The sequence below is a fragment of the Nicotiana sylvestris genome, chromosome 9 (genome assembly GCF_000393655.2).
Source record: "Nicotiana sylvestris chromosome 9, ASM39365v2, whole genome shotgun sequence".
Lineage (NCBI taxonomy): Eukaryota > Viridiplantae > Streptophyta > Magnoliopsida > Solanales > Solanaceae > Nicotiana > Nicotiana sylvestris.
In genome coordinates, this window is record NC_091065.1 from 100395347 (window position 1) to 100420172 (window position 24826).

The following is a 24826-nucleotide window of genomic DNA, read 5'->3' on the forward strand; positions in this document are numbered from 1 at the left end:
GCAGATATTTGTTGGGAGTATTTTTCTGCTTTTCCGATTCAATCTTGAAGATCGTAAGTGAAACTATTATTTCCTTTCCAGATGTTCAAACTGTAGAATCCATGATCTGGCAACCTTTTCTTGGAAACAATACAAATTGAACTGAATTCCCCATTCGGGACATAATCAGACTGTTGGAACCGATCCTGCAAGGGTTTTTACCCTCAAATATATATTTCACCTTATAAAGTCTTTGGCTCTAATCCAACTTGTCCACCTTTAGTGACTCTTGGATCATATGTAAAAGAATTTCACCATCTCACGTCCCCGATTTCCGTTTTGAGTCTAGGCAATAAATGTTTACAACACTGTCATTCGCAAAACAATCTTTGTTAAAAACATAAAGAAAAAGAGGCGCCATCAGAGTGCAGTAGAGAAAGAACCAAAGAATTCAAACTAAATCTTTAAATTATCTGTTGTCAACAAAGTTGACAAGTAACAAGAAGGGTATTAGCTAAATCACTTCGAAATGACTGACAACCATAGAACGCAGCTCTGCATACTCGAGGGGGCTCTGGTCCACAAGCAAACATGTGCAGTACGTCAACATTTATCTCACCACCAGTTGACAAGGATTGGAAAGGATCACACCACAAAATCAATTTTCCTGCAATCAAAACCACTTGGAAGATTAAATTATCGAAGAGAGACTGAAGCAGTTGCCAACTCAATACCACACAAGTTTCATCTTTCATCAGAATGGCAGAAACCCCCTCCCCCCAAGTACTCTCAGCTAAATTGTTGGAATTGTAAATTTGTAAAGGAACTACAAAAATTTCAAATGACAAGAATAGACGCATAATCTACAAAATTCAGCTTTAGACCCCCTGGGACAAGTACTGGCGACTACAGGTCGCGGCTGGTGTTGGGCAGCACACCAAAGTGAGAAAAGAACACTCCAAAATGTTGAAGAAGAGTGCTATAGCGGGTGCAGGCCATAAAAATAAAAGACAGTAATGTACCTTGTGAACAAAAATTTACCCAACTAGTTACGGCTGCTGTTTTGCTTATATGCTTCCATTCTGCTGCATCTGGACGTAAGCTTCTAACTGTCCTGTTGCTGCCATGATAAGCCCTACAGTACAATGACAATTGTAAGGTACTACTTCCACTGCTGGCAATGGTCACAGCATGCCAATAAACAAGTTGCAAAATCTGTACAATCCTGTTCCGAGACTGCACAAGCTAAAAGCAATAGAAGTTTTCTGGCATGCTGTGAGCTTATGCTATTATCCTCAGCTAAAAGCAATGGAAGTTTTCTGTACTATTAATCCAGGTCTCTAGCAGGGTAGAAATATGGAGCAAATAATAATAACAAGCTCAACTGTTAATCTAAGGGAACGCAAGAGCAAACATAGATTTCTTCCAGTGTAAATAACTGCTAAATGACGAACATGCCCATTTAGATAAACATCACATTGATGCCATTATTAGCACGAACAATGATCACAAATTACTGCAAAAAAAAAAAAAGTACGGGCAACTGCCAAAATAATGATTTTGCCATCTTAAATAAAAGATTTCATACTGACTCTGCTGCATTAACACAATCCGTTCGCAGAAAATGACTGCAGAAACATTAAAAAGCAACACCACATGCATGCAAATTGCATCAAGTTTATAGGCTATACTATCAGTTTTTATTTTAAAATTTAAAAGAAAAAAGTCAACCATCTAAGTCCTACCTAGAAAAGGAGCTGAAGGTCTCCCTGGCCTTGACTTGTATTCAGGATGAAATTGCACACCAACATAAAATGGGTGACCTGGAAGCTCTAATATCTGCACAAAGAATAAGAGGATGAAAAAATTGAGAAAAATCTACAAGCAATAACAAGAAGAAGAAAAATAATGAAGAACTTAAAACAATGCGAACCAATAATTACTAGAACATAAAGCTTGTGAAGTTAAGCTTATGGACATAATGGAGTCTAAAACCAAAGGATTATGAAGAATAGTTTTCACCAAGTCAATAGCAATTTAAAGCCTATAGTCCAAAATCAAACCTCCATTCGTTTTCCACTTTCGTCCATTCCCACAAATCTCAGACCAGCTTCTTCCAAAGTCCCTACAACTTCAGGATTGACCTGCAATATGTACCACCATTTTATTCAGTGGGCATGACAGCATACTTCATGCAGCAAGGATCACCATGCAACAAGTGTAAGGCCTATGGTTAACCTCATATCTATGGCGATGCCGTTCATCCACATACTTAGAATTGCTATACCTGTCAAGAGAAAAGATATTGTGCATGTATCAGGAAACACACACTGGAAATTAAGAAAAATCTTTTATTTTTTTTGACAGGTAATAATTTATTAGAAAACCATTGAAGGGACGTGCAACCAATAACCAGAGAGCAAAAACAAAAACAAGCCAGCAGAGATCCCAAAAAAACCCATTTTACATCCTGTATCTAAGCTAATCTTACATAGGTGAAAGAGAACTAGTAATATCTCAATGAAAGCAGATGGGTGAACTATTATGATGGGGCGAATCCCAAACGATACCGACACAAAATCACATCTTATGCTCCTGGTGTAGAGATGCTCCAAAGAAATTGGCAATTCTAGACTAATTATATCCTATAAGTCCACAGAAATCTAATTGATCAAGCATCTGGTCAAGGCACTGTTATGATGAATAAATGATACTAGATAAAGTAGTACTTCATAAATTGAATGTGTCAACATTGATGTGTAGATTCCATACAGTTTTGACGTGATACAATCAGGAGTCTGGAACAACGTTCTCCTAGATCCAAGCCTCATGGTGCTTCCCATATGTGTTTTTGACCCCTGCAAAATAAAAACAGTGATATTAGAAAAGGCATAAAGAGAAACATATTAACGAGACAAATATTTAGTCATCTCTTTGAATTATTAAGAGCTAACTACCTCAGGCATAAATATTACAACAAGCTCCGGTGTCTGGGGATCAAACTCTTCACTGTTTGCTTTTTCCATATGCAACGCCTGCAAAATTGAAAAGAGATACAGGCACATAAAAGAGATGGTTTAAACACAAGATATTCCAATTTGACAGTCTAAAAGAATCAACTTACAGATCTGGCAAACTCAATTACAGAAATCTGCATCCCTAAACAAATCCCGAGATACGGTACATTATTCTCCCTAGCATACCTTGCAGCCAATATCATCCCCTTGACACCACGATCACCAAACCCACCAGGAACCAAGACACATGCTGCACCCTGGAAAAGATTGGTTTCAATCTCAATAGGTTGTAAAATGAGTTATGTACTCTATCAAAGAATGAGTTCTACAGTAACAGCTGAGCCTCTGTGATGAAAGCACCAGCGCGAAAGGGTGCTTAGCAGCATAAGACTCGCCCAAACATTTTTGCAATCTTGAATCTTGATAATCATTACGAGAAAAACATATTCAGGGATAGATGGTTAGCTAGACTGCTAGAAGTCTTACCATAGTGGCATATTCACATGCATGTTGTAAAGAAGATAAACTTTGGGCTTTACCTAAGATGTATGTTGTGAGTTGATGATTGTCCAAAACCATTTAAGGAAACAACAATCCATTTCTCAATCAATGTCGGACACTTAACCCTCCCAACCCCCAACCCCCACCACATACGCCAAGGCTGGACATCTGGAGCGTGGGACAACATAACATGGGGGCCTAACACTAAGTAAACCAAGAACTGGAATACGTTTGACTCTAATACCATATAAAGGAAATGGACTTTGAGCCTCACACCCCAAAAGTTAGCTCATGAAATGAGGATTGTGCAAGACCATATAAGGAGACAACAGTCCATTCCCTCGACTAATGTGGGATAGTTAACACGTCTCAAGTGAGCAATCATGCAGAAATGATATAGAAACTGAAAACCCATAACCACCACATGAAAACTCAACTATGCTAGAAATGATACAACCACAAAAGGAAAGAAAACAGAGAGAGAGAGAGAGAAAGAGAGAGAGAGAGAGAGAGAGAGAATGAAAGTACTGCATTGACAGATGACTCATATCTCAAGATGAGAAAAATAATAATATGCCATGTTAAGAAGTCATCATTGAAGACTAATAAACTTTCCCTTCAACTAGAAAAGGCAGTCTTAGTAATTCATGTCTAAGAATGAACTGACATTAAAGGAGCGAACAAGAATGATGGATGACACAATATTATTACTAGACAAGGATCAACTTTTACCCTTAGAGTCTCCCACGCTGTTGCATAAGCTTCTGGGGCCTGACAGAAAAACGATAAGATAGTTGCAATCAGAAGCTCATAACAGCACCTAACCAAAAACAGAGAGAAATATAAGTACCGATTGAGCACTATCATCTTCAAGATCTGATGCTGCAATCCAGTCAATGGATGGCTTATATGAACATGCAATACATGCATGCAAAAGGGCCTAAAATATGAAGAAAAAAATTATAAAACAGACTAGTCAACACCATAGCATATATAAACATTCGATAAATGCATCCAGGAGGGCCCATAAATATGGGAAAGAAACAAGTGAAGATAAGGAATTAACAGTTTAAACGCTTATAAGAATGTTCAGATTTCAAAACTAGAAAGCAGGACAATGGGAAAAGCTGCTTTAAGAAAAAAGGCAATGCTAAATTTGACTATGGTCAAACGGAAAAAACACATCCCAAATACAAAATGTAAGCTTAATAAAGACGGTGCATGTTTTTGTAGTTTCATATTGTTACCTTCACTACAGATAAGTAAGAGTCTGTTAATCCAACATACTTCCCAACCATCGCAATTCTAACCTGCGGAAAAAGGTAGTTTTCAATTACAATGTATATATTTGTTAAAAGTATACCTACATTGTGTAAATCCTACTAACAGTTTTGGTAAGGTTGTCGAAGGTCTCAGCTCTTCTCGTCCACTCCCGTAAATCAACAGGTTTTGCGACACTGACACGGAGAAACACTAATCTCAGAGGACACATCAAGCAACTTGCTCTAACTTGCTCATTGTATATGTCAGATATCAGCTACTAGAAACTAAACCTAAATAGCAAAATTACTGCTAGAAAATCATAAAAGAGAGAGAACTGCATATCGAATTCATCCAAGTTGAGAAACATTTTTTCATTTCAGTAGAATAGTGAGGAAATATGAGATGGGAAGAGGACGGTCACATTCTAAATCTAAATTACTGTTTATATTACAGAAAGGAGGTAAGTTATTACCTCAGCAAATCCAATTGCTTTAGAACGGCATCATGTGCATTTTGGTTCTGTGACATATATGTAACTTTAGCACCAACATTTTTATATAACATATGTCAAAGGACAAAAGGTAGCAGTTGGTAGACCCACCCGAAGCAGGAGCGGAATATGCCAAATGTTTGGAACATCATGGATATTTAGGATGTTAGCAACCTGTAGGGAAGCAGATCAAAACGGAAGAAATGAAGAGGAACTCCCAATTCTAGACGCAAAATCACAAAAAGCCTCGCAATTGTTAAACTTACTGTGAGAAAGCACGGGAAAAAATATATTATTGATTAAAAATGACAATGATACAATGAGCCCTATATATACAATACATGTCCTACTCCTAATACATATGGGATTAGGGTTATTTACTACTATTTATACAATGAAACTAACACTCCCCCTCAAACTGGTGCATATAACTCATATGTACCGAGCTTGTTACATATATAACTAATACGAGGACCAGTGAGGGACTTGGTGAAAATATCAGCAAGCTGATCATTCGACTTCACAAATTTTGTAGCAATATCTCCCGAGAGTATCTTTTCTCTAACAAAGTGACAGTCAATCTCGATGTGTTTAGTTCTCTCATGGAACACTGGATTTGACGCAATATGAAGAGCAGCTTGATTATCACACACAAGTCTCATCTGACTAATCTCACCAAATTTCAACTCCTTGAGCAACTGTTTGATCCAAATTAGCTCACATGTGGCCATAGCCATTGCTCGATATTCTGCTTCTGCACTAGACCGAGCAACCACATTCTGTTTCTTGCTCTTCCAGAACACCAAATTTCCTCCCACTAAGACATAATATCCGGACGTAGAACGTCTATCAGAAGGTGATCCTGCCCAATCAGCATCTGAGTATCCAACGATCTGCTCATGGCCTCGATCTTCAAACAATAAGCTCTGGAGCTGATTTTATATACCGAAGAATGCGGACAACTGCATCCCAATGACTATCACAGGGAGAATCCATAAACTGACTCACAACACTCGCAGGAAAGGAAATGTTAGGTCCAGTCACTGTGAGGTAATTTAATTTACCAACCAACCGCCTATATCTTGCAGGATCGCCAAGAGGCTCCCCCTGTCCTGCAGAAGTTTAGAATTCAGATCCATCAGAGTGTCAACAAGTCTACAACCTGTCATTCCTGTCTCTTCAAGAATATCTAAGGCATACTTCCGTTGTGAGATCACAATACTTGAGTTAGACTGAGCGACCTCAATACCCATAAAATACTTTAATCTGCCCAGTTTGAAAGTGCTGAAAGAGATGTTGCTTCAACTTACTAATATCATCCTAATCATTGCCGGTAATAACAATATCATCAACATAAACGACCAGATAAATACAGAGATTTGAAGCAGAATGTCGATAAAAAACAGAGTGATCAGCTTCACTACGAGTCATGCCAAACTACTGAATAATTGTGTTGAACTTACCAAACCAGGCTCAAGGAGACTGCTTTAGACCATAGAGGGACCGGCACAACCGACATACAAGGCCACTAGACTCCCCCTGAGCAACAAAACCAGGTGGTTGCTCCATATAAACCTCATCCTCAAGGTCACCGTGAAGAAAAGCAATCTTAATGTCCAACTGATAGAGAGACCAATGGCGAACAACAGCCATGGATAGAAAAAGGCGGACTGATGCAATTTTAGCCACGGGTGAGAAAGTATCACTGTAATCGAGTCCAAATATCTGAGTATATCATTTGGCAACAAGACGAGCCTTAAGTCGATCAACCTGGCCATCTGGACCAACTTTGACTACATACACCCAACGACAACCAATAGTCGATTTACCTGAAGGAAGAGGAACAAGCTCCCAAATACCACTCGTATATAAAGCAGACATCTCGTCAATCATAGCCTGTCGCCATCCGGTATGAGACAGTGCTTCACCTGTAGACTTAAGGATGGAAACAGAGGACAAAGATGACACAAATGCACAATGGGATGATGAGAGACGATGGTAACTTAAACCGATATAATGAGGATTAGGATTAAGTGTGGACCGTATACCTTTTCGTAGTGCAATCGGTTGATTAAGAGGAGACAAGTCCACAGTATTAGTAGGGTCAGGTGCAGGACGTGAATCAGCTGGTCATGATGCTGGGGGCGGACGACGATGATAAGTCAGGAGTGGTGGAGTTGTAGAAGGTTGAACTGGACTAGGTGGTGGCACTGGAGCTATAGTTGGTGGAACTGGACTAGGTAGTGGCACTGGAGCTATAGTTGGTGGAACTGGACTAGGTGGTGGCACTAGACTCGGTGGTGACACTGGAGTTATAGGTGGTGGAGCTGTAACTGGAACTGTAGGCGGTGGAGCTATGGAGGAAGATGAATGGGAGATAGGGACTGAATCTCCAAAAGAAGGAACAGGTAGCACCTCAGAAATATCTAAGTGATTAACTGGACCTGTGAAGTATGATTGGGTTTCAAAGAAGGTAACATCAACAGACATAAGAAATCGCTGAAGGTCAGGAGAATAACATCGATATCCCTTTTGCGTTTTCGAGTAACCCAGAAATATGCACTTAAGAGCACGAGGAGCTAACTTATCTTTTCCTGGAGTAAGGTCATGAACAAAGCACGTACTCCCAAAGACACGGGGTGGAAGAGAGAACAAAGGTAAGTGGGGAAACAGGACAGAGAATGGAACTTGATTTTGGATAGCTGAAGATGACATACGATTAATAAGATAACAAGATGTAAGAACTGCATCCCCCCAAAAACGCAGCGGAACATGAGATTGTATGAGCAGGGTACGAGCAGTTTAAATAAGATGTCTATTCTTTCTTTCAGCTACCCCATTTTGTTGGGATGTGTACGGACAAGATGTTTGATGAATAATCCCATGGGAGTTCATAAACTGCTGAAATGGGAAGACAAATACTCTAGGGCATTATCACTACGAAATATACGGATAGAAACCCCAAATTGATTTTGAATTTCAGCATGGAAGGTCTGGAAAATAGAAAACAACTCAGATCGATTTTTCATCAAAAATATCCAAGTGCACCTGGAATAATCATCAATGAAACTGACAAAGTAGTGGAATCCTAAGGTAGAACTAACCCGACTAGGACCCCAAACATCTGAATGGACTAAAGTAAAAGGTGACTCTGCTCGATTGTCAAGACGCCGCGGAAATGGGAGCGGGTATGCTTACCGAGCTGACACGACTCACACTCTAGAGTGGACTAGTGAGACAAGCCAGGTACCATTTTCTGAAGTTTTGACAAACTGGGATGTCCTAACCGTTTATGTAATAAATTTGGTGAATCAGTAACGGGAGAAGTTATTGGAGGAAGACAAGATGCGAGTCCATGTGATTTTGCAAGGATAAGGTAATAAAGTCCATCTGATTCACGTCCGATACCAATGATCCGCCCTGTAATGCGTTCCTGTATAAAAACAAGGTCATCAAGAAATAAAACAGCAGATTTAAGTGATTTGGCTAAGCGACTAACGGCTATGAGATTAAAAGGACTACCAGGAACATAAAGAACTGAGTCTAAAGATAAGGAAGGAAGTGGACTTGCTTGACCTATTGCAGTTGCAATGGCTTGAGACCCATTGGCCATTGTGACTGTTGGAAGAGATTGAGAATATGAGATACTAGTGAAAAGAGATTTGTTACCAGAAATATGATCAGATGCACCTGAATCAATTACCCAAGACTCAGAAGGTGAAGATTGGGAGACACCAATCATGATACTATTTGTTGGAACAACGGAGGTTAATCCTGAAGATGTCTGTTTACGTGCTTTGTACTGAAGGAACTCAATATAATCCGGTAAAGAAACCATCTGGATTGGATTTATTGCATTTAATCCAACGGATTGTGAGTTAAAGGCTTCAGATACGAATTCCATTATAATATCGTGCCGGAAAAAGTAGAAATTGTTGGGGATCACTGTTCACGCCGGAAAAATCACTGTAGCTCGCCGGAAAATTCCAAAGTTGTCGGAATCTGTCGAAAATAGTATTAATGGACTCGGAATTGCAAGGAGATGAAGCTGTCCTGAAGAAATTTTTTCAAAATCTGACCGGAAGGGGTCACACGCGCCGGCGCGTGTGACATCTGACCGGAAGGGGTCACACGCGCCGGCGCGTGTGACATCTGACCGGAAGGGGTCATACGCGCCGGCACGTGTGACAGACACGCAGCCGGAAACAGTTCTCCGACGGGCGCGTGACAGCTTGTGGCTAACTATTTTCTGGTGATTTTTTCTCGGGTTTGGTCGGATCTCTCTTGGGAACCTTGTGGTGGTGTTGGATTTTGCACAACACTGATAATTAGTGACTTTGACGCAATTAGTCACTTAGGTCACCGGAAAATTGCACGGTGACTGAGTTCTTTCTTCCCGGATATCGCTGGAATGACGCACAAAGATCTCTTCTCACCGATGCTCTGATACCATGTAAGAAAGCACGGGAAAAAATATATTATTGATTAAAAATGACAATGATACAATGAGCCCTATATATACAATACATGTCCTACTCCTAATACATATGGGATTAGGGTTATTTACTACTATTTATACAATAAAACTAACACTTACAGGAACGTGACAAAACTGAGAAAGCTTCTGTTTTGTATTCTCCAGTAAAGGCTGCAAGAGAGTTGAAATATTTCAACAATATCAGCAGAATGTAGTAGTAGAGAAACCAAAATCCTAAAATTTTAAGGTTTAAAACAGTTCCAAAATTTTCTCCTCTTAAGTAATTTTTCATGTCTCTAGGTAACAATAAGGGTTTACCACATAAAGAGAGATAAAGTAGTTAAAAGATAGGTTCCAACTCTTAGGATGCCACACAAAGCTGGAATGAAGTTCACATCTCGTTATTTGACAACTTTGGAGAACAAGCCAAAAGAAGGGGAAGGAAAGACCATAACAGAGGGGCTACTGTGAGATCTTTACATCTCCAAGCTCACGCTAGGACTAGGCTATTGCAAAATTATAATGGAAGTCCCAGCATAAACAAACCGACTCACATCTTATACAAAATATAAAATGCAGGAATTTATATCAATGGGGAAAACAACATACCTGAGCAGACCGGCATGCCAAAAAATGGGGAGTCAAACCTAATGCTCTTAGCTCCCGCACACTATGTTGCGTAGGCTTTGTTTTCTGCAGACACATGGAGAACGCAATGACGGATATATGGAAAGAAAAAACATGAAAAGAAAATTCACATTGTTCAAACATAAACGTTTCATGGACTATTACTTGCTCACCGACAACACCTAGTACAGGTATAAGACTGACATGAATAAGGCAAAAGTTGTCTTGCCCTGTTGAGAAAAATAAAAAGGTTACAAAAGGAGATTAGAGTAAGGGAAGCTAATGATTACATTAGTACACATCATAAGAGGGCATTCCTTATAGAGAATAACAAGCCAATGACTTTTCCATATCCATCATAATGCAAAATCCTACTTACCAACTGAGAAATACAATTGCCGTAAAGCCTCAATGAAGGGCATCGATTCAATATCACCTAAAAACAATTATGAAAGAGGTTACTAGAGAAGAGATGCTAGATGCACAGGTAGCTTAGATGCACCAGAAGGGCAGGAAGGCTAGGGCTTTTAGTAGATTAGATGCACCAGTGTTCTAGAAGCACTTACCTACAGTCCCCCCCAATTCAATGACACAAACATCTGCAGGTCCATCTTTCCCATCCACAGGGGTCAGAGATACCGACTCAATCCAATCCTTAATAGCATCAGTAATGTGGGGAACCACCTACACATAGAGAGAGAGAGAGAAATTCCTCTGAGTATATAGGTTTCTTTTCAGTGACGCACCATATATGATATCAGATGAAAGTATAATCACCTGAACAGTTTTTCCAAGATAATCACCTTTCCTTTCCTTCTCCAGAACAGACTGGTAACCCACCCAAAAAGGAAAAAAAACTGTCAAACAGATCTCATTCCTGAGCAGTCGATAGGCACATATCTACATGTATATGTTTATTTATAAGAACCTGATATATCTTTCCAGTGGTAATGTTGTTGTCCCTTGTCAATGTCACATCCAAAAAACGTTCATAATTTCCCAAATCCAGATCGACCTGTTGAAGCACATTATTATTGTAATGAATAAGAGTAATCTTTGATGCTTCAGAGGAAGACCAGAATCTATTGTATGTTAATACAGTACCAATTTTCTGGTAGAAGACATTTTTGTCACAAAAGCTTAAGATTTTAAAAGAGAATAAGTAACATTAGATATCTATGATAACCTGATTTTGTACCATAGAACAGTCCAAGCCTAAAATTGTGAACTCTATCTTGTGAATAAGGTACATATGCAAAGCTTAGGTTTTTTCATAAAAGAACAGTGAGTGTGTATCATATGCACATTATTTTTATTTTGATATGATAGCCTCCACCTTAACCCCCCCGCCACCCAGGAGCCGAACACTGGCCATTTCCCACTTTATTACGTTGGTCACTCAGACCTCCAACCTAATGAAGGATCTTTATAAGCTATCTCTCTCTTATTATTTGAAGTTTATCATTATGTAAGTGTGTCTTATACGGGCGGAAGCTTCTTGAGAGGATTCTCAGCTCCGATCGGGGTGTTAAGTGGCCAAAGAGTCTCTCATTTGATCTTTGCGGATGACACCCTGGTTTTCTGTGATGCTGATATGGATCAGTTGACCTACCTGAAGCAGATCCTGCAGTGGTTTCAGATAGTATCAGGACTCAAAATCAACCTCGGCAAATGTGAGATTTTCCCGGTGGGTGAGGTTGCTAACATTGATGCTTTGTCTTATGTTCTCAGAAGTAAGGTGGGCTCCCTTCTCACTACTTACCTGGGTTTCCCATTGGGCGCTTCGCATAAGGATACTACGGTTTGGAATCCAGTGATCGAAAGGGTTGAAAAAAGATTAGCAGGCTGGCAGAAACGGTACTTGTCAAAAGGCGGTAAGGAAGTGCTTATTAAAAGCACTTTATCGAGTATGCCCACCTATTACTTGTTGCTGTTGCAAGCTCCTGTGAGCATCACAGAAAAACTGGAGCGGCTTCAAAAGAATTTTCTTTGGTATGCAGCGAATGGAACTAGAAAGTTTCATCTAGTGAATTGGCAGACAGTCACTTCCCTAAAGAAGTGGGGTGGACTTGGAGTAAAAGATCTTAGGGTATTCAACAGAGCTTTGTTGGGGAAGTGGTTGTGGAGATTCGGGGTAGAAGAGCATGCTCTATGGAGGGGGGTCATTGTAGAAAAGTACGATTCCACGGGAGGGGGTTAGAGGACCAAGGCAATCACAGCATCTTTCGGGTATGGCATGTGGAGGAGCATCATGAAGAATTGGGAAGCCTTCAGTGGCAACATCACTTACATGGTGGGAGATGGAAGGAGAATCAACTTTTGGAATCATAGGTGGTGTGGAAAGGATACTCTGAGTGTCTCCTTCCCCCACGTCTTCAGAGTTTCAAACCAGAAGGAATTGATGGTCCAACAGATTCGTAAGGAGCATGAGGGGGGGGGAGGGGGTAGTATGGGACCTCTCCTTAGAAGGAACATGCAAGATTGGGAGATTGCGGAGCTCCAAGATTTGTTGACTTATGGGCAAGACAGGCCCCATCCATCTTGTGATTCTTGGAGATGGGTTTGCGTGGCGATGGTTTGTTCACCGTAAAGTCCTTTTACCAGAGTATGTTGGTGAGAGAGAAGGCCACTTTTCCATACTCCTCGATCTGGATTCCTAAGGCACCCACGAAGCTTTTTTGCATGGCTAGCGGCAAGGGGAGTGATTTTGACTGCTGAAAATTTGCGAAAGAGAGGAATTACACTCTTTAGTTGGTGCTACATGTGTAAAAGCTCAGGGAAAGAGATTGATCATTTTTTGTTGCATTGCCCTGTGTCCTCGGCTTTGTGGAGGGCAATCCTGAATCTTTTTGGTGTTCAATGGGTGATACCAAGCACTGTAAAGAAAATGTTATATAGCTGGGCCGATTTCCGTAGAAGAAGAAAGCAAAAGGCGTGGAAGCTCGTCCCATTCAGTGTTAAAAATAGCATGAAGCGAGGAAAAGCGACAACCCCCATTTCACGAGAAGCGAAGCGCCCGCTTTTTTTAAGTGAAGCGGAATTTAAAAAAAAAAATAATAATTGGGCAGAAACTGGGCAAAATTTTTTTCAAGCCATCATTTCAACACTTTTGGACGTTTAGAAAGAAAAAGAAGAATGAAAATAAACTGGAAAACATACCTGTTGAAACTAAGTTGTTGTATTGTTGAAGTCTTGAAGAAGAAGAAGAAGAACCACCCTAGTTTGCTTGAACAAATCGCTGCTTGAAGTGAGGAAGAAATCGCTAGTTTGAAGAACCCTAGTTTGCTGCTAAAGAAGTCGAAGAAGTGCTAAAATAGAAACAGCGATTTGGGTCTTTTAATTGAAAAAAGACTTTGGATCTTTTAATTGAAAAATCGTCCGCTTCGATCGCTTCTGGGCGCTTCACCGCTTCTCTCAAGCGGTCGCTCATGCATACCTGAGCCGCTTTTAACACTGGTAGCGATACCCCTCCCGCTCCGCTTCGCTTCTCGCTTAAAGCGAGGAAGCGCCCGCTTTTTTTAACACTGGCCCTGTTAGCTCTCATGTGGATAGTTTGGGGGAAGAGAAATAGGAAAGCTTTTGATGGGATTGAGTCTCCTTTTCCACATCTAAAGAATAGTCTTTTATCTTTGATCGCTTTTTGGTGCACTCATATAACCCCTACTTGTATAGAAGATTGGGCGTCTTTTGTAGAGAATCATGTTGTGATGTAAATTCTCTACTTTTTGGTATACTTCCTGTATATATCAAAAAACAAGTGTGTCTTATACTTACCACTTTCAGGCTAGTAGATCTTTAAGATATCAGCTATCCTTGATATAGTGGAAACAATTTACTTATATGTGGAACAAGTTGGTTCTACAAGTTTTAATTGTATGAGGACTCATCAAATTAGAGAATGTTAACCATCGCGTACTGGCTCTCCTGCATGATGCAGGCCATATAAGGTAAAACATATCAAAAGTAAAGCATACAATATAAATATCCAACAAAATTAATTTTCAGTATGCCAAATAATTATTTGAAGATCATCACAACAGAGTCAAATTTAAGAAAGACAATTGAAAAAAAAAATTCTAAGTAAACATGGAGAAGGAAGGGAAGACCTCTCCACCATCATCAAGCACAAAAACCTCCCCATGCTCAAAAGGGGACATGGTGCCAGCATCAGTGTTCAAATATGGATCTGCAAAGATGAAAATGTCATAGTGTACTTGAGAGAGACAAAAGTTCTCAATTCAAGATCCATCAGCAGAACAACAGAACTAAGAAAACGCATGAATAATCATACTGGCATTCAAGCATCACACATCAAATGAAGATTCAGAGGTAAAAGCAAATGATAAACAAGACAAGAAGTCTATTCAACTTTCCAATTTGATTTCCAACAGAGAACATACACTTTGTGTGCAAGATGCAATACAGCTGACTTTTTTCTATCATTTGTAAAATTTTAATGCTAAATACCTATGCATATGAACACAATGTGGATATTGAGTACTGAAGCATTCACAAACTCCATAACAAGAGTTAATTCTTCACCGGCCAAAGATCAAATCAGCTAAGCAGGAAAGTCAAAACGGGGAAACTAATGGTGGATTTTGCATGACGAAGAATGTTTCCCGTGAATACATTTATCTGGATGAAATTAGTTTCCCATGTTCAGTTACCCTGAGTTGAGGAAAATATTGTTCCAATAATAAGATTTCTAAACAAAAGAGAGAAATGCTTCTTTCATTTTCTTTTCCAAATATCCCAATTTCTACTCCATGTCACTTGCTTCAATCAACACTCAAAAGTGTGGTATGACAGAAAATGTTTTCGAGGAAAATAATTTCCTCAATAAAACATTTTCCAGCGTTTGGATACCTTGAATTGTGACAAATATTGCAGCCAAGAAACTATTTTCCACAAAAAAAGGGAGAAAAATGACTTCCCTCTTTATGGGCAGCATCATTTTCCTTTACTCTTACTCCATATCAGTTTAATCAACAGATAAATTGTTGTCAACAATTTATGATAAAAAATTATGTCAAAATTCTATCCTCATAGTTTATCCTATACTTGTAGGATTATCCTATACTGCCTTTGGGAGAAAAAAAAAAGGGTTCCTACCATCTTTTTGGATCCTATATCTGAATCAAGTTCAAATTTTGATTATTCTATTGGAATTGATAAAACTAGTTCATAGAGATATTCAGTATAAATACCACGTTCCAAAGCAAAAACCTCTTAATAAAAAAGAAAAATCAATGAATCAAATTTAAGTTCTTTTTTAGGCCAAATTATCAATTAGAAGAACTAGCTTGTATGAATCGTTATTTGTTTGATTCCAGTAATGGATATTGGTAGTCCTTTCAGTATCATAATGATACATATTTATCCATGAACTAAAGCGAAACTAAAACAGAAAACAAAACAGTTGAAGAGCAAAAGTGGCTAAACAAAAAGGAAAACAGGGCCATATGCCTAGACTTTGTTGAGGCAAAAAAGGATAGGAAAACAAACCAATTTTGATAGAGGTAACACGAAGGCCACATGCTTTAAGGACAACGCCGATGCTACTTGCTGTAACGCCCTTGCCAAGACCACTCACTACACCGCCAGTTACCAAAACGTACTTCATTATGTGGTCTTCTTCTTGGTTACTTTGTTGTATTAGGGTTTCGGCGGAGGTATTGTTCGGAAAACGGAGGGGTTTACAGTTACACACAGAACTCACAGGAACCGTAGGCCAACTGTTTGAGAAAATGTCGGAGGGGAAGGAGTAAAAAGGCGCATCTCGTAGGTATTGACTCTTTGATAGAAGCAGACAATGGAACCTTTAGCCTGCAGTCAAGTCGCTTTCTTCTTTTCATTTAGGAAAGGGTCAAATATATCACTTTTATTTTCTGATATTATTATCTATACTATATTATATTATATATTTCATTATATTATTCGGTCAAATTTACCTTTATATTATACTATACCAGTGAATTATGCGATCATAAAAACTTCTTCTAAGTAAACGTATAACATAAAATATTATATATATATATATATATATATATATATATATAACGAATCGTATAAAACGAAGGCATAAGGAAAGAATACATATAAAAAAATCACTGCAAATGAAATCATCTGATACCTTTTTGTACTTCTATAATGATAGAGTTCTCTCGTCCTCTCTATTGGAAAGAGAAATTGTAGTTTATAATTTTTGGCGTTTTAAGAGACTATCTAAAGTTCTATATTTCTAATATTTTAGTCAAAACTTTATAAAATTTAGGTAATATTTCTTGCACGTAATAACAAAGGAAACGCTAAAGGTATTAAAAAACTATTACAACTTTAATTAATTATTAAAAGTGAAATATATTACTCCACTTTGTATATGCAAAATAACAACTAACAACCATAATATCCAATTGTTATTCTACATGTATGAGAAGTAGATAGTTTTGCATTTGTATTCCACATGTATGAGAAGTAGATCATCTTGCGTTTCATATTTCTTTTCTCGTATGCTTCTCCTTTTTTTTCTTCTTCAAAGAGAAGAAAATAAGCACGGCCTGCTGGTGCTAAAAATCAGAATGAGCAGCTCTATAGAAGGCAATTAACCCGGTAATCACTAAGTATATAGATACAATACTCGTACATAAACATATCAGAAATCCACAAATACCATAATATGCAGTACAACTATCTATTGTTTCTGCAAATGTTCAAAGTAGTTACCCTAAAAGAATGTGATAAACTCCTCCATGGCCACGCAAATGAGATTTCTATTGTATATCACTGTATCATGCATTGGACGGTGTTAGAATTCTACCATATCTTGGAACAGGAATATAGAATTAATTTTCAAGAACCAATATATATACATTCCCAACAAAAATACATCAGTATAGTTCAGACATAGAAATATAGTCGTATGAGGACTTGAACTTGATGAAGCTTTTGCATGTTATTTCTTTCTTTGAGCATCCTTCCTCATTATTTCTCTAAATGAAGGCTTCAAAATAAATAATGTCTCAACAACACACCATATCATGAATTAAGAAGAAAACAATAACTACTCGAGAGAAGAACAATTGATTATATCCGAGGGGTATTAATAGTAAACTTTGCTCAACTTTAATTACGTACTAAGTAAACACAGAGTTTCTCTCTCTACAATGAATTCCCAATGCTTTGAAGCATCAAACATAATTCCTCCTCCTCGAAAAGCACCTGATATCAAGCATAGAAATTCCATAAAGTGTGGCGTAGAAGACAAAGTGTCCTTCAAGGATAAGCTAGTATCCTTAAACCCAATGAACTTAACAAATTCCTTAACCCTATCCCAAAACCCAATGGAAGAAAACTACTCAGAAGATGGAATACAAGAACATTTAATGGAGCTCAACATACGGGGAACTAAAGCGATATCCCTAACCAAGGAAGACAAGCAGAGAATTTATGAACCATGGAAGTTCTCAATCATAGTTAAACTATTTGGAAAACGTATTATGCATCATTATCTAAAAAAGAAGATACAAGAATTCTAGAGTCCCTCGAAGCCTTTCCCACTAATTGATCTAGGAGAGGATTACTACATCATCAAATTTACCAAGAAAGAAAATATGGAGAAGGCCCTCCACCAGGAGACATGGTTTATCAATGGTCACTACTTATCAATCACAAAATGAAAACCAAATTTTGTAGCAAACAAGGAGAAATTGACAGCCTCAGCAGTATGGATTAGATTACCGCAATTGTCAACAGAATTTTACGACGGAAAAATTCTTGAAAAATTTGGGAATGCCATAGGACGTCTATTAAAAATCGATGTTTGCACATCAACCACAGTAAGAGGTCGATATGTTAGGCTTTGTGTCGAGTTACCGTTGGAATTCCCTGTCCAACCTTTCATCTACATAGGTCACCACAAACAATACATACACTACGAGGGTGAAAACTTCCTGTGCAAAAATTGTGAAAGGTTGGGCCACACCTAAACCCAGTGTAAATATGTTCAGAAGGAAGATCTGGATAAAATATCCCCAAAAAAAAAAATCAATCAACCAAAAATCTAGAAGACGCCGAAGGGGAGTGGAAGACAGCGTCCTTCAACAAAGAGAAGAAGCATAATACAAAGGGTAATCCGAAAAACTCCTCAAAAATACTGAAAAGTCACAACAACCCAGGTATCACGGTTAAATTATTCAATCCAAACACTGGTAAGTACCTGGATACTCAAGTCTTGCAATACAAATCAAAAAATTCTATTAAAATGCAAGAAAATTATATTGGAAAGGCTACTACTAATCTGCCCATGGAGAATACAACTATCCTAACACAAAACAACTTTTCTCTCTTAGAAAATGAGCAAATGGTTTTGTGTGAAACCACCGAAATTACTAATGAAAATAAAACAAATAAAAAAGATTATTTAGATAGTTATGAACACTTGGATGTGTCTATGGATAGCATGAACACGCTGGACTTAGACGTGTATTTAGCAAACTCTACAATTATCACTGCCATGCACGACTGTCACGCCCCGAACCATGGCCTGGGCGTAACACGACACTCGGTGTCTGACTACATGTGACCAAGTGAACCAACTGTGTGGCTGGATCAACATGTGGTATAACTGTAAGCTAGATGTAAATATATAACATGATAATCTACTAAAGAGTCTGACTGAAATATCATAGATGCGGAAAATACTGAAAGGTCTGCAATTATAAACGAGTAGCCGACAAGGCTAACACATAAAAGCCTGTTAATATCTGACTGGCTGGGTTATGGTCTACGAAGCCTCTAAAGAATACTGAAAATACTAACTGTTTACCGGGACAAGGTCCCCGGTATACCTTATTAACTGAAATACTATAATAACTGAAAAAGGGAGGGATAATGCCCCGAAAGACTGTGGCTCACAATAGCTGATATGAGATGTCCTAGCAAGCAGAATCATCAACCTGTAAATCATTACCTGCATCACGATATGCAGGCCCCGGGCAAAAAGGGACGTCAATACATTTGAATTGCACTGGTATGTAAAACAACTGAATGAAAGAACTATAAATACTGTAACACAAACAGATAACTGATAACTGAACTAAACATAGGAAGTAAGGTTATGAATACTCCCTCTTCTGAATGATGAACCAACTGTTTATCTGAATAAATAGACTGCGGCCTCGGGCCCAAGTATACATATACATAACTGTGCCCTCAGGCCCACAATGCGTAAAGTATTGTCACGACCCGGATTTCACACCCTCGGGAGTCGTGATAGCGCCTACTCGTAGAAGCTAGGCAAGCCGCGAAATAAAGAATCACTAACTCTTTCATTTTAGTCCTTTTTAACAATTTGAATTAGTAGGTAATCAACATTGAAATATTAACGACAAATAAAATCAAGCGGAAGACTTAATCTGATAAAATAACTAAAGCCAGTACGACAATGCCAACATACGTCTCTACTTGGAATCCGGTGTCACAATATCACGAACTGTTTATGAATACTAAAACAAATGGCTGAAAGGAAAGTACAATCTATCTCGGAAATAACTAAAAACAGAACACATAATAAGATAGAAGAAAACGTCGGGCCAACGGACGCTTGCAGGACTACCTCGGGATCTCTAGCTGGACTGAAGACAGCCACCCAAATGCTACTGTCCAAAAGCTGCTACGGGATCTGCATATAGTGCAGAGTGTAGCATTAGCACAACCGACCCCATGTGCTGGTAAGTACCTAGCCTAAACTCAGCGAAATAGTGATGAGACTATGACCAGACTATCAAATAAACCTGTGCAGTTATATAATATGCAACGGAAAATAAAATAGGAACAACAAGTAAAGATGGGAGGGGGGTACATGTTGCGGGTATGTCAATATCAACAGTAAGACAAGGAAAAGCATAAGGATTACTTAGAATCTACAACAAAACAATAAGGAGCTTGTAACCAACCTATAAACATTTTATATCATCAATTGTTGCGGTGCGCAACCCGATCCCAACACATGACAATACTGTTGCGGCGTGCAACCCGATCCAACTATATCATTTATCACTGTTGCGGCGTGCAACCCGTTCCAACTATATCATTGTTGCGGCGTGCAACCCGATCCAATTATATTATTATTGCGGCATGGAACCCGATCCAGATATATCATTTATCATTGTTGCAGTGTGCAACCCAATCCAATTATATTATTGTTGCGGCGTGCAATCCGATCCATTTATATCATTGTTGCGGCGTGCAACCCGATCCACATATAATATTATTGCGGCGTGCAACCCGATCCAAATATAATATTGTTGCAGCGCGCAACCCGATCAACATATACCATCAACAACAATCATAACAAGAGTCCAGGCAAGGGATCAATAAAGAACTACACTATCCCGGCAAGGGAATCGACAGTATAAGTAACTACGTCCCGGCAAGGGAGAAACAACTATAACCAAATTTGTTCCAACATCTAACTACCTAAGCTAACACCAATACTCAGTCATAAGTAATTTCCACGAGAATAATCATAATCCTTACTAAATATAGGGAATCATCAACTTAAACATCCGTAGTATTATTTATGAACACAGTAAATTACAATTCAAGACTCACGGTCATGCTCGACACCATCGTATAGATACTCGTCACCATGCCTATACGTCGTACTCAACAAGAAACATGTAGCAAATAGGACACAACTCCTAATCCCTCAAGCTAAGGTTAGACCAAACACTTACCTCGAACTTCCACGGCCAACTCAAGCCTCAAATACCGCTTTTCCTTTTCAATTTGGCTCCAAATCAATTGTATCTGGACATAATCGACTTAATAACATCAATAAACGCTAAACAATCCAATTCCAATGCTTAATTATAGATTTCCTATCACTCTTCCCAAAAAGTCAAAAATCGACCCCGGACCCGCTCGGTCAAAATACGAGGTTCGGACCAAACCCGATCACTCATTCACCCACAAGCCCGAATATGTAATTAGTTTCGAAATCCGACCCCAAAACGAGGTCTAAATTCCATTTATACAAAAAGCCCTAACTCTACCCAAATCCCTAATTTTCTACCCTTAAGAACATGATTTAAGACTATAAATCTAATGGGTGTTAATAAAAATTGAAGAAAATGAGTCCAAGATTACATACCTATGAATTTGTGGTGAAGTTCTCTTTCAAAAATCGCCCAATTTGGAGCTTGGAAGAAGAAGTTATGAAATTTGGGTTTAATCCCGTATGGGTTCTGTTCTGTTTAAATGACTAGGCAAATTTGTTCCCTGCGATCGCAGACAAGAGAATGCGATCTCATAGGGTAAAGGGGTGGGCATTGCGATCGCAGACAAGGCTATGCGATCGCATAGAAGAAAATGATTCCATTCCCAGGATTGGTCTAACACATTGAGATTGCAGAAGGACTAATGCAATCTCATAGAACAATTTGTGATCTCCCAAAATTTACTCTACGCGATCGCAGAAGGACCTATGCGATCGCATAGCATAAAATAGGACCCCTGAAATTTACACTATGCGATTGCGAACATTCCTATGCGATCGCATAACACAAACACCTGGACACCAGCAGACTGCAGATTCTGCAATTTTTCTAAGTTCAAAAACCTCCCGAGACCTATCCGAAACTCACCCGAGCCCTCGGGGCTCCAAACCAAACATGCACCCTACCTCAAAAACACCCTACGGACTTACTAGTGCATTCAAATCACCAATATAACATCAACAACTATGAATTTAGCATCAAAATCATGAAATTTCTTAAGAACTTCCAATTTTCCAATTTTCTCAAATACGATCCGATTCACGTCATCTCAAGTCCGTTTATTACCAAATTTCTCAGACTTATCTTAAATCACATATAAGACCTGTAACGCGCACCGGAACCAAAATACGGGCCTGATACCATCAAGTTATAAATGCATTTCATTTCCAAAACTCATAGAAATTTCCAGAAAATAATTTTCTTTAAAAATTCATTTCTCGGGCTTGGGACCTCGGAATTCGATTCCGGGCATACGCCCAAGTCCCATATTTTTCCACGGACCCTCTCGGACCGTCAAATCATAGGTCCGGGTCCGTTTACCCATAACGTTGACCGAAGTCAACTTAAATGCATTTTAAGTCAAAATTTCAACATTTTCACAGATTTTCACATAATAGCTTTCCGGCAACGCGCTCGGACTGTCCACACAAATTGAGGTGATGCGGAAAGTGGTCTTTAAGGACTCGAAATGCAGAATTTATTTTAGAAATAGGTGATGACCTTTTGGGTCATCACATTCTCCACCTTTAAAACAACCGTTCATCCTCGAACGGACATAAGAAGGAAGTACTTGAGTCAGGGAAAATATGGGGATAACGGCTCCGTATATCGGACTCAGACTCCCAGGTCGATGCCTCAGCAGGCTGACCTCTCCACTAAACATGAATAGAAGAAAAACTCTTCGATCTCAACTAACGAACCTGCCAGTATAGAATAGCTATCGGCTCCTCCTCATAAGACAAGTTCTTGTCCAACTAGACAGTGCTGAAATCTAACACGTGGGATGGATCGCCGTGATATTTCCACTAGCCCATCCGGTTGTAGCTGCTCTGGACTATATGGTCCCTGCCATGCTTGAGGATGAGCAGCGTAGATTGGAGAGGTTTGGTAGACTTCAGCCTCCGACTTTCAATGGTTTCTTGGATAAGTGTTAGAGGATTCTCCGTACAACAGGTATTTTAGAGACCGGTGGGGTCTCATTCACTAATTTTTAGTTCTCTGGAGCTGCCTTCACTTGGTGGGAGGCTTATGAGAGGTGTAGGCCAGTTGGTGCAGTGCCCCTTACCTAGCAAAAGTTTTCCATTCTCTTCTTGGATAAGTATGTGCCGCAGACTTACAGAGAGAAGCTGCGCAGATAGTTCGAGCAGTTGTGTCAGGATGATATGACTATGATGCAGTATGAGATGAGATTCTCTAAGTTGGCCCGTCATGCTATCTGGATGGTTCCCACAGATAGGGAGAGGATCAGGAGGTTCATTGATGGCCTTACTTATCAGCTGCGTATTCTTTTGACTAGAGAGAGGGTGTCTAGTACTTCTTTTGAGGAGGTCGTTGACATTGCACATGATATAGAGTTGGTTCGCCGCCAGGAGCGAGTTGAGAGGGAGGCCAAGAGGCCTTGGGGATCAGGTAGTTTTGGTGGTGTTCCTTTTGGAGGTTAGTTCCACCACGACAGAGGTCGTCCTTTCAAGCATGCTCATACGGCCCGCCTAGTTCACCGTGGTGCAACATCTGGCCATGGTTTTCACAGTTCTCAATAGGGCCACTCATCTCTCAGCGCCCTTCCATCTCAAAGTTCGTCTCATGCACCATCAGCTCAGGGTTCAACTATGCCCGGTCCTTCTAGCGGGTATCTTGGTGCTCGGGGCTCCCTTCAGTCCCCACCGCCATTTATAGGGACAGGTTGCTTTGAGTATGGAGATTTGGGTCACATCAAGAGGTTCTATCCCTACCTTATATGAGGTTCATCTCAGTAGAGGGGCTAGCCTTCGACTTCAACACCAGTTACTTCCCCACCCACCCAACTAGCTCGAGGTGGAGGTCAGTCAGCTAGGGGTCACCCTAGAGGGGGAGGCTGATTAGGTAGTGGTCAGGACCGTTTCTATGCACTCCCTACCAGACCAGATGCTATTGCTTCAAATACTGTAATTATAGGTATTATCTTAGTTTGCCACAGGGATGCCTCTATATCATTTGATCCTGGTTCCACTTTTTCATATGTGTCGTCATATTTTGCTCATTATTTAGATACGCCCCGCGAGTCTCTTGTTGTATTTGTTCATGTATCTACTCTTGTGGGTGATACTATTATTGTGGACCGCATATATCGGTCTTGTGTGGTGACTATTGGGGGGTTTGGAGGCCCGAGTAGACCTTTTGCTACTTAGTATGGTTGATTTTGATGTGATATTGGATATGGATTAGTTGTCTCCTTTCCAAGCTATTCTAGATTATCACGCCAAGACTGTGACGTTGGCTATACCATGGTTGCCATGCATTGAGTGGCGAGGTTCATTGGACTATGTTCCCAATAGAGTGATTTCATTCTTGAAGGCCTAACAGATGGTTGAAAAGGGGTGTCTTTCTTATTTGTCCTTTGTGAGAGATGTCAGTACAGAGACTCCTACTATTGATTCAGTTCCGGCGGTGAGAGATTTTTCGGATGTGTTTCCTGCAGACCTGTGGGGCATGCCGCCGGACAGGGATATTGACTTCAGTATTGATTTGGTGTCGGGCACTCAGCCCATTTCTATTCCACTGTATTGTATGGCACCGACGGAGTTAAAGGAATTGAAGGAGCAATTTCAGCAACTCCTTGATAAGGGGTTTATTCAGCCTAATATGTCACCTTGGGGTACACCTATTCTATTTGTGAAGAAGTATGATGGCACTATGAGAATGTGCATTAATT

The 24826-nt window shown here is 39.5% G+C and overlaps 1 protein-coding gene across 1 annotated transcript; it reads right to left on the bottom strand.

Moving 5' to 3' along the window:
* Nucleotides 1-280: 280 nt before the first annotated feature.
* On the bottom strand, nt 281-16194 carry LOC104236845 (uncharacterized). Its single transcript, XM_009790861.2, has 23 exons — nt 15863-16194; nt 14461-14540; nt 11283-11369; nt 11132-11182; nt 10921-11038; nt 10734-10790; nt 10520-10584; nt 10337-10420; nt 9848-9898; nt 5362-5424; nt 5233-5279; nt 4885-4954; nt 4745-4807; nt 4348-4437; nt 4230-4268; nt 3104-3253; nt 2937-3014; nt 2752-2837; nt 2218-2266; nt 2043-2123; nt 1725-1818; nt 1002-1114; nt 281-646 (listed from the first exon to the last, which is right to left on the bottom strand). Exons 1-22 carry the CDS (start codon nt 15978-15980, stop codon nt 1047-1049), a joined length of 1689 nt encoding a protein of 562 aa, XP_009789163.1. The 5' UTR covers nt 15981-16194; the 3' UTR covers nt 281-646; nt 1002-1046.
* Between the last annotated feature and the right edge of the window lie 8632 nt (nt 16195-24826).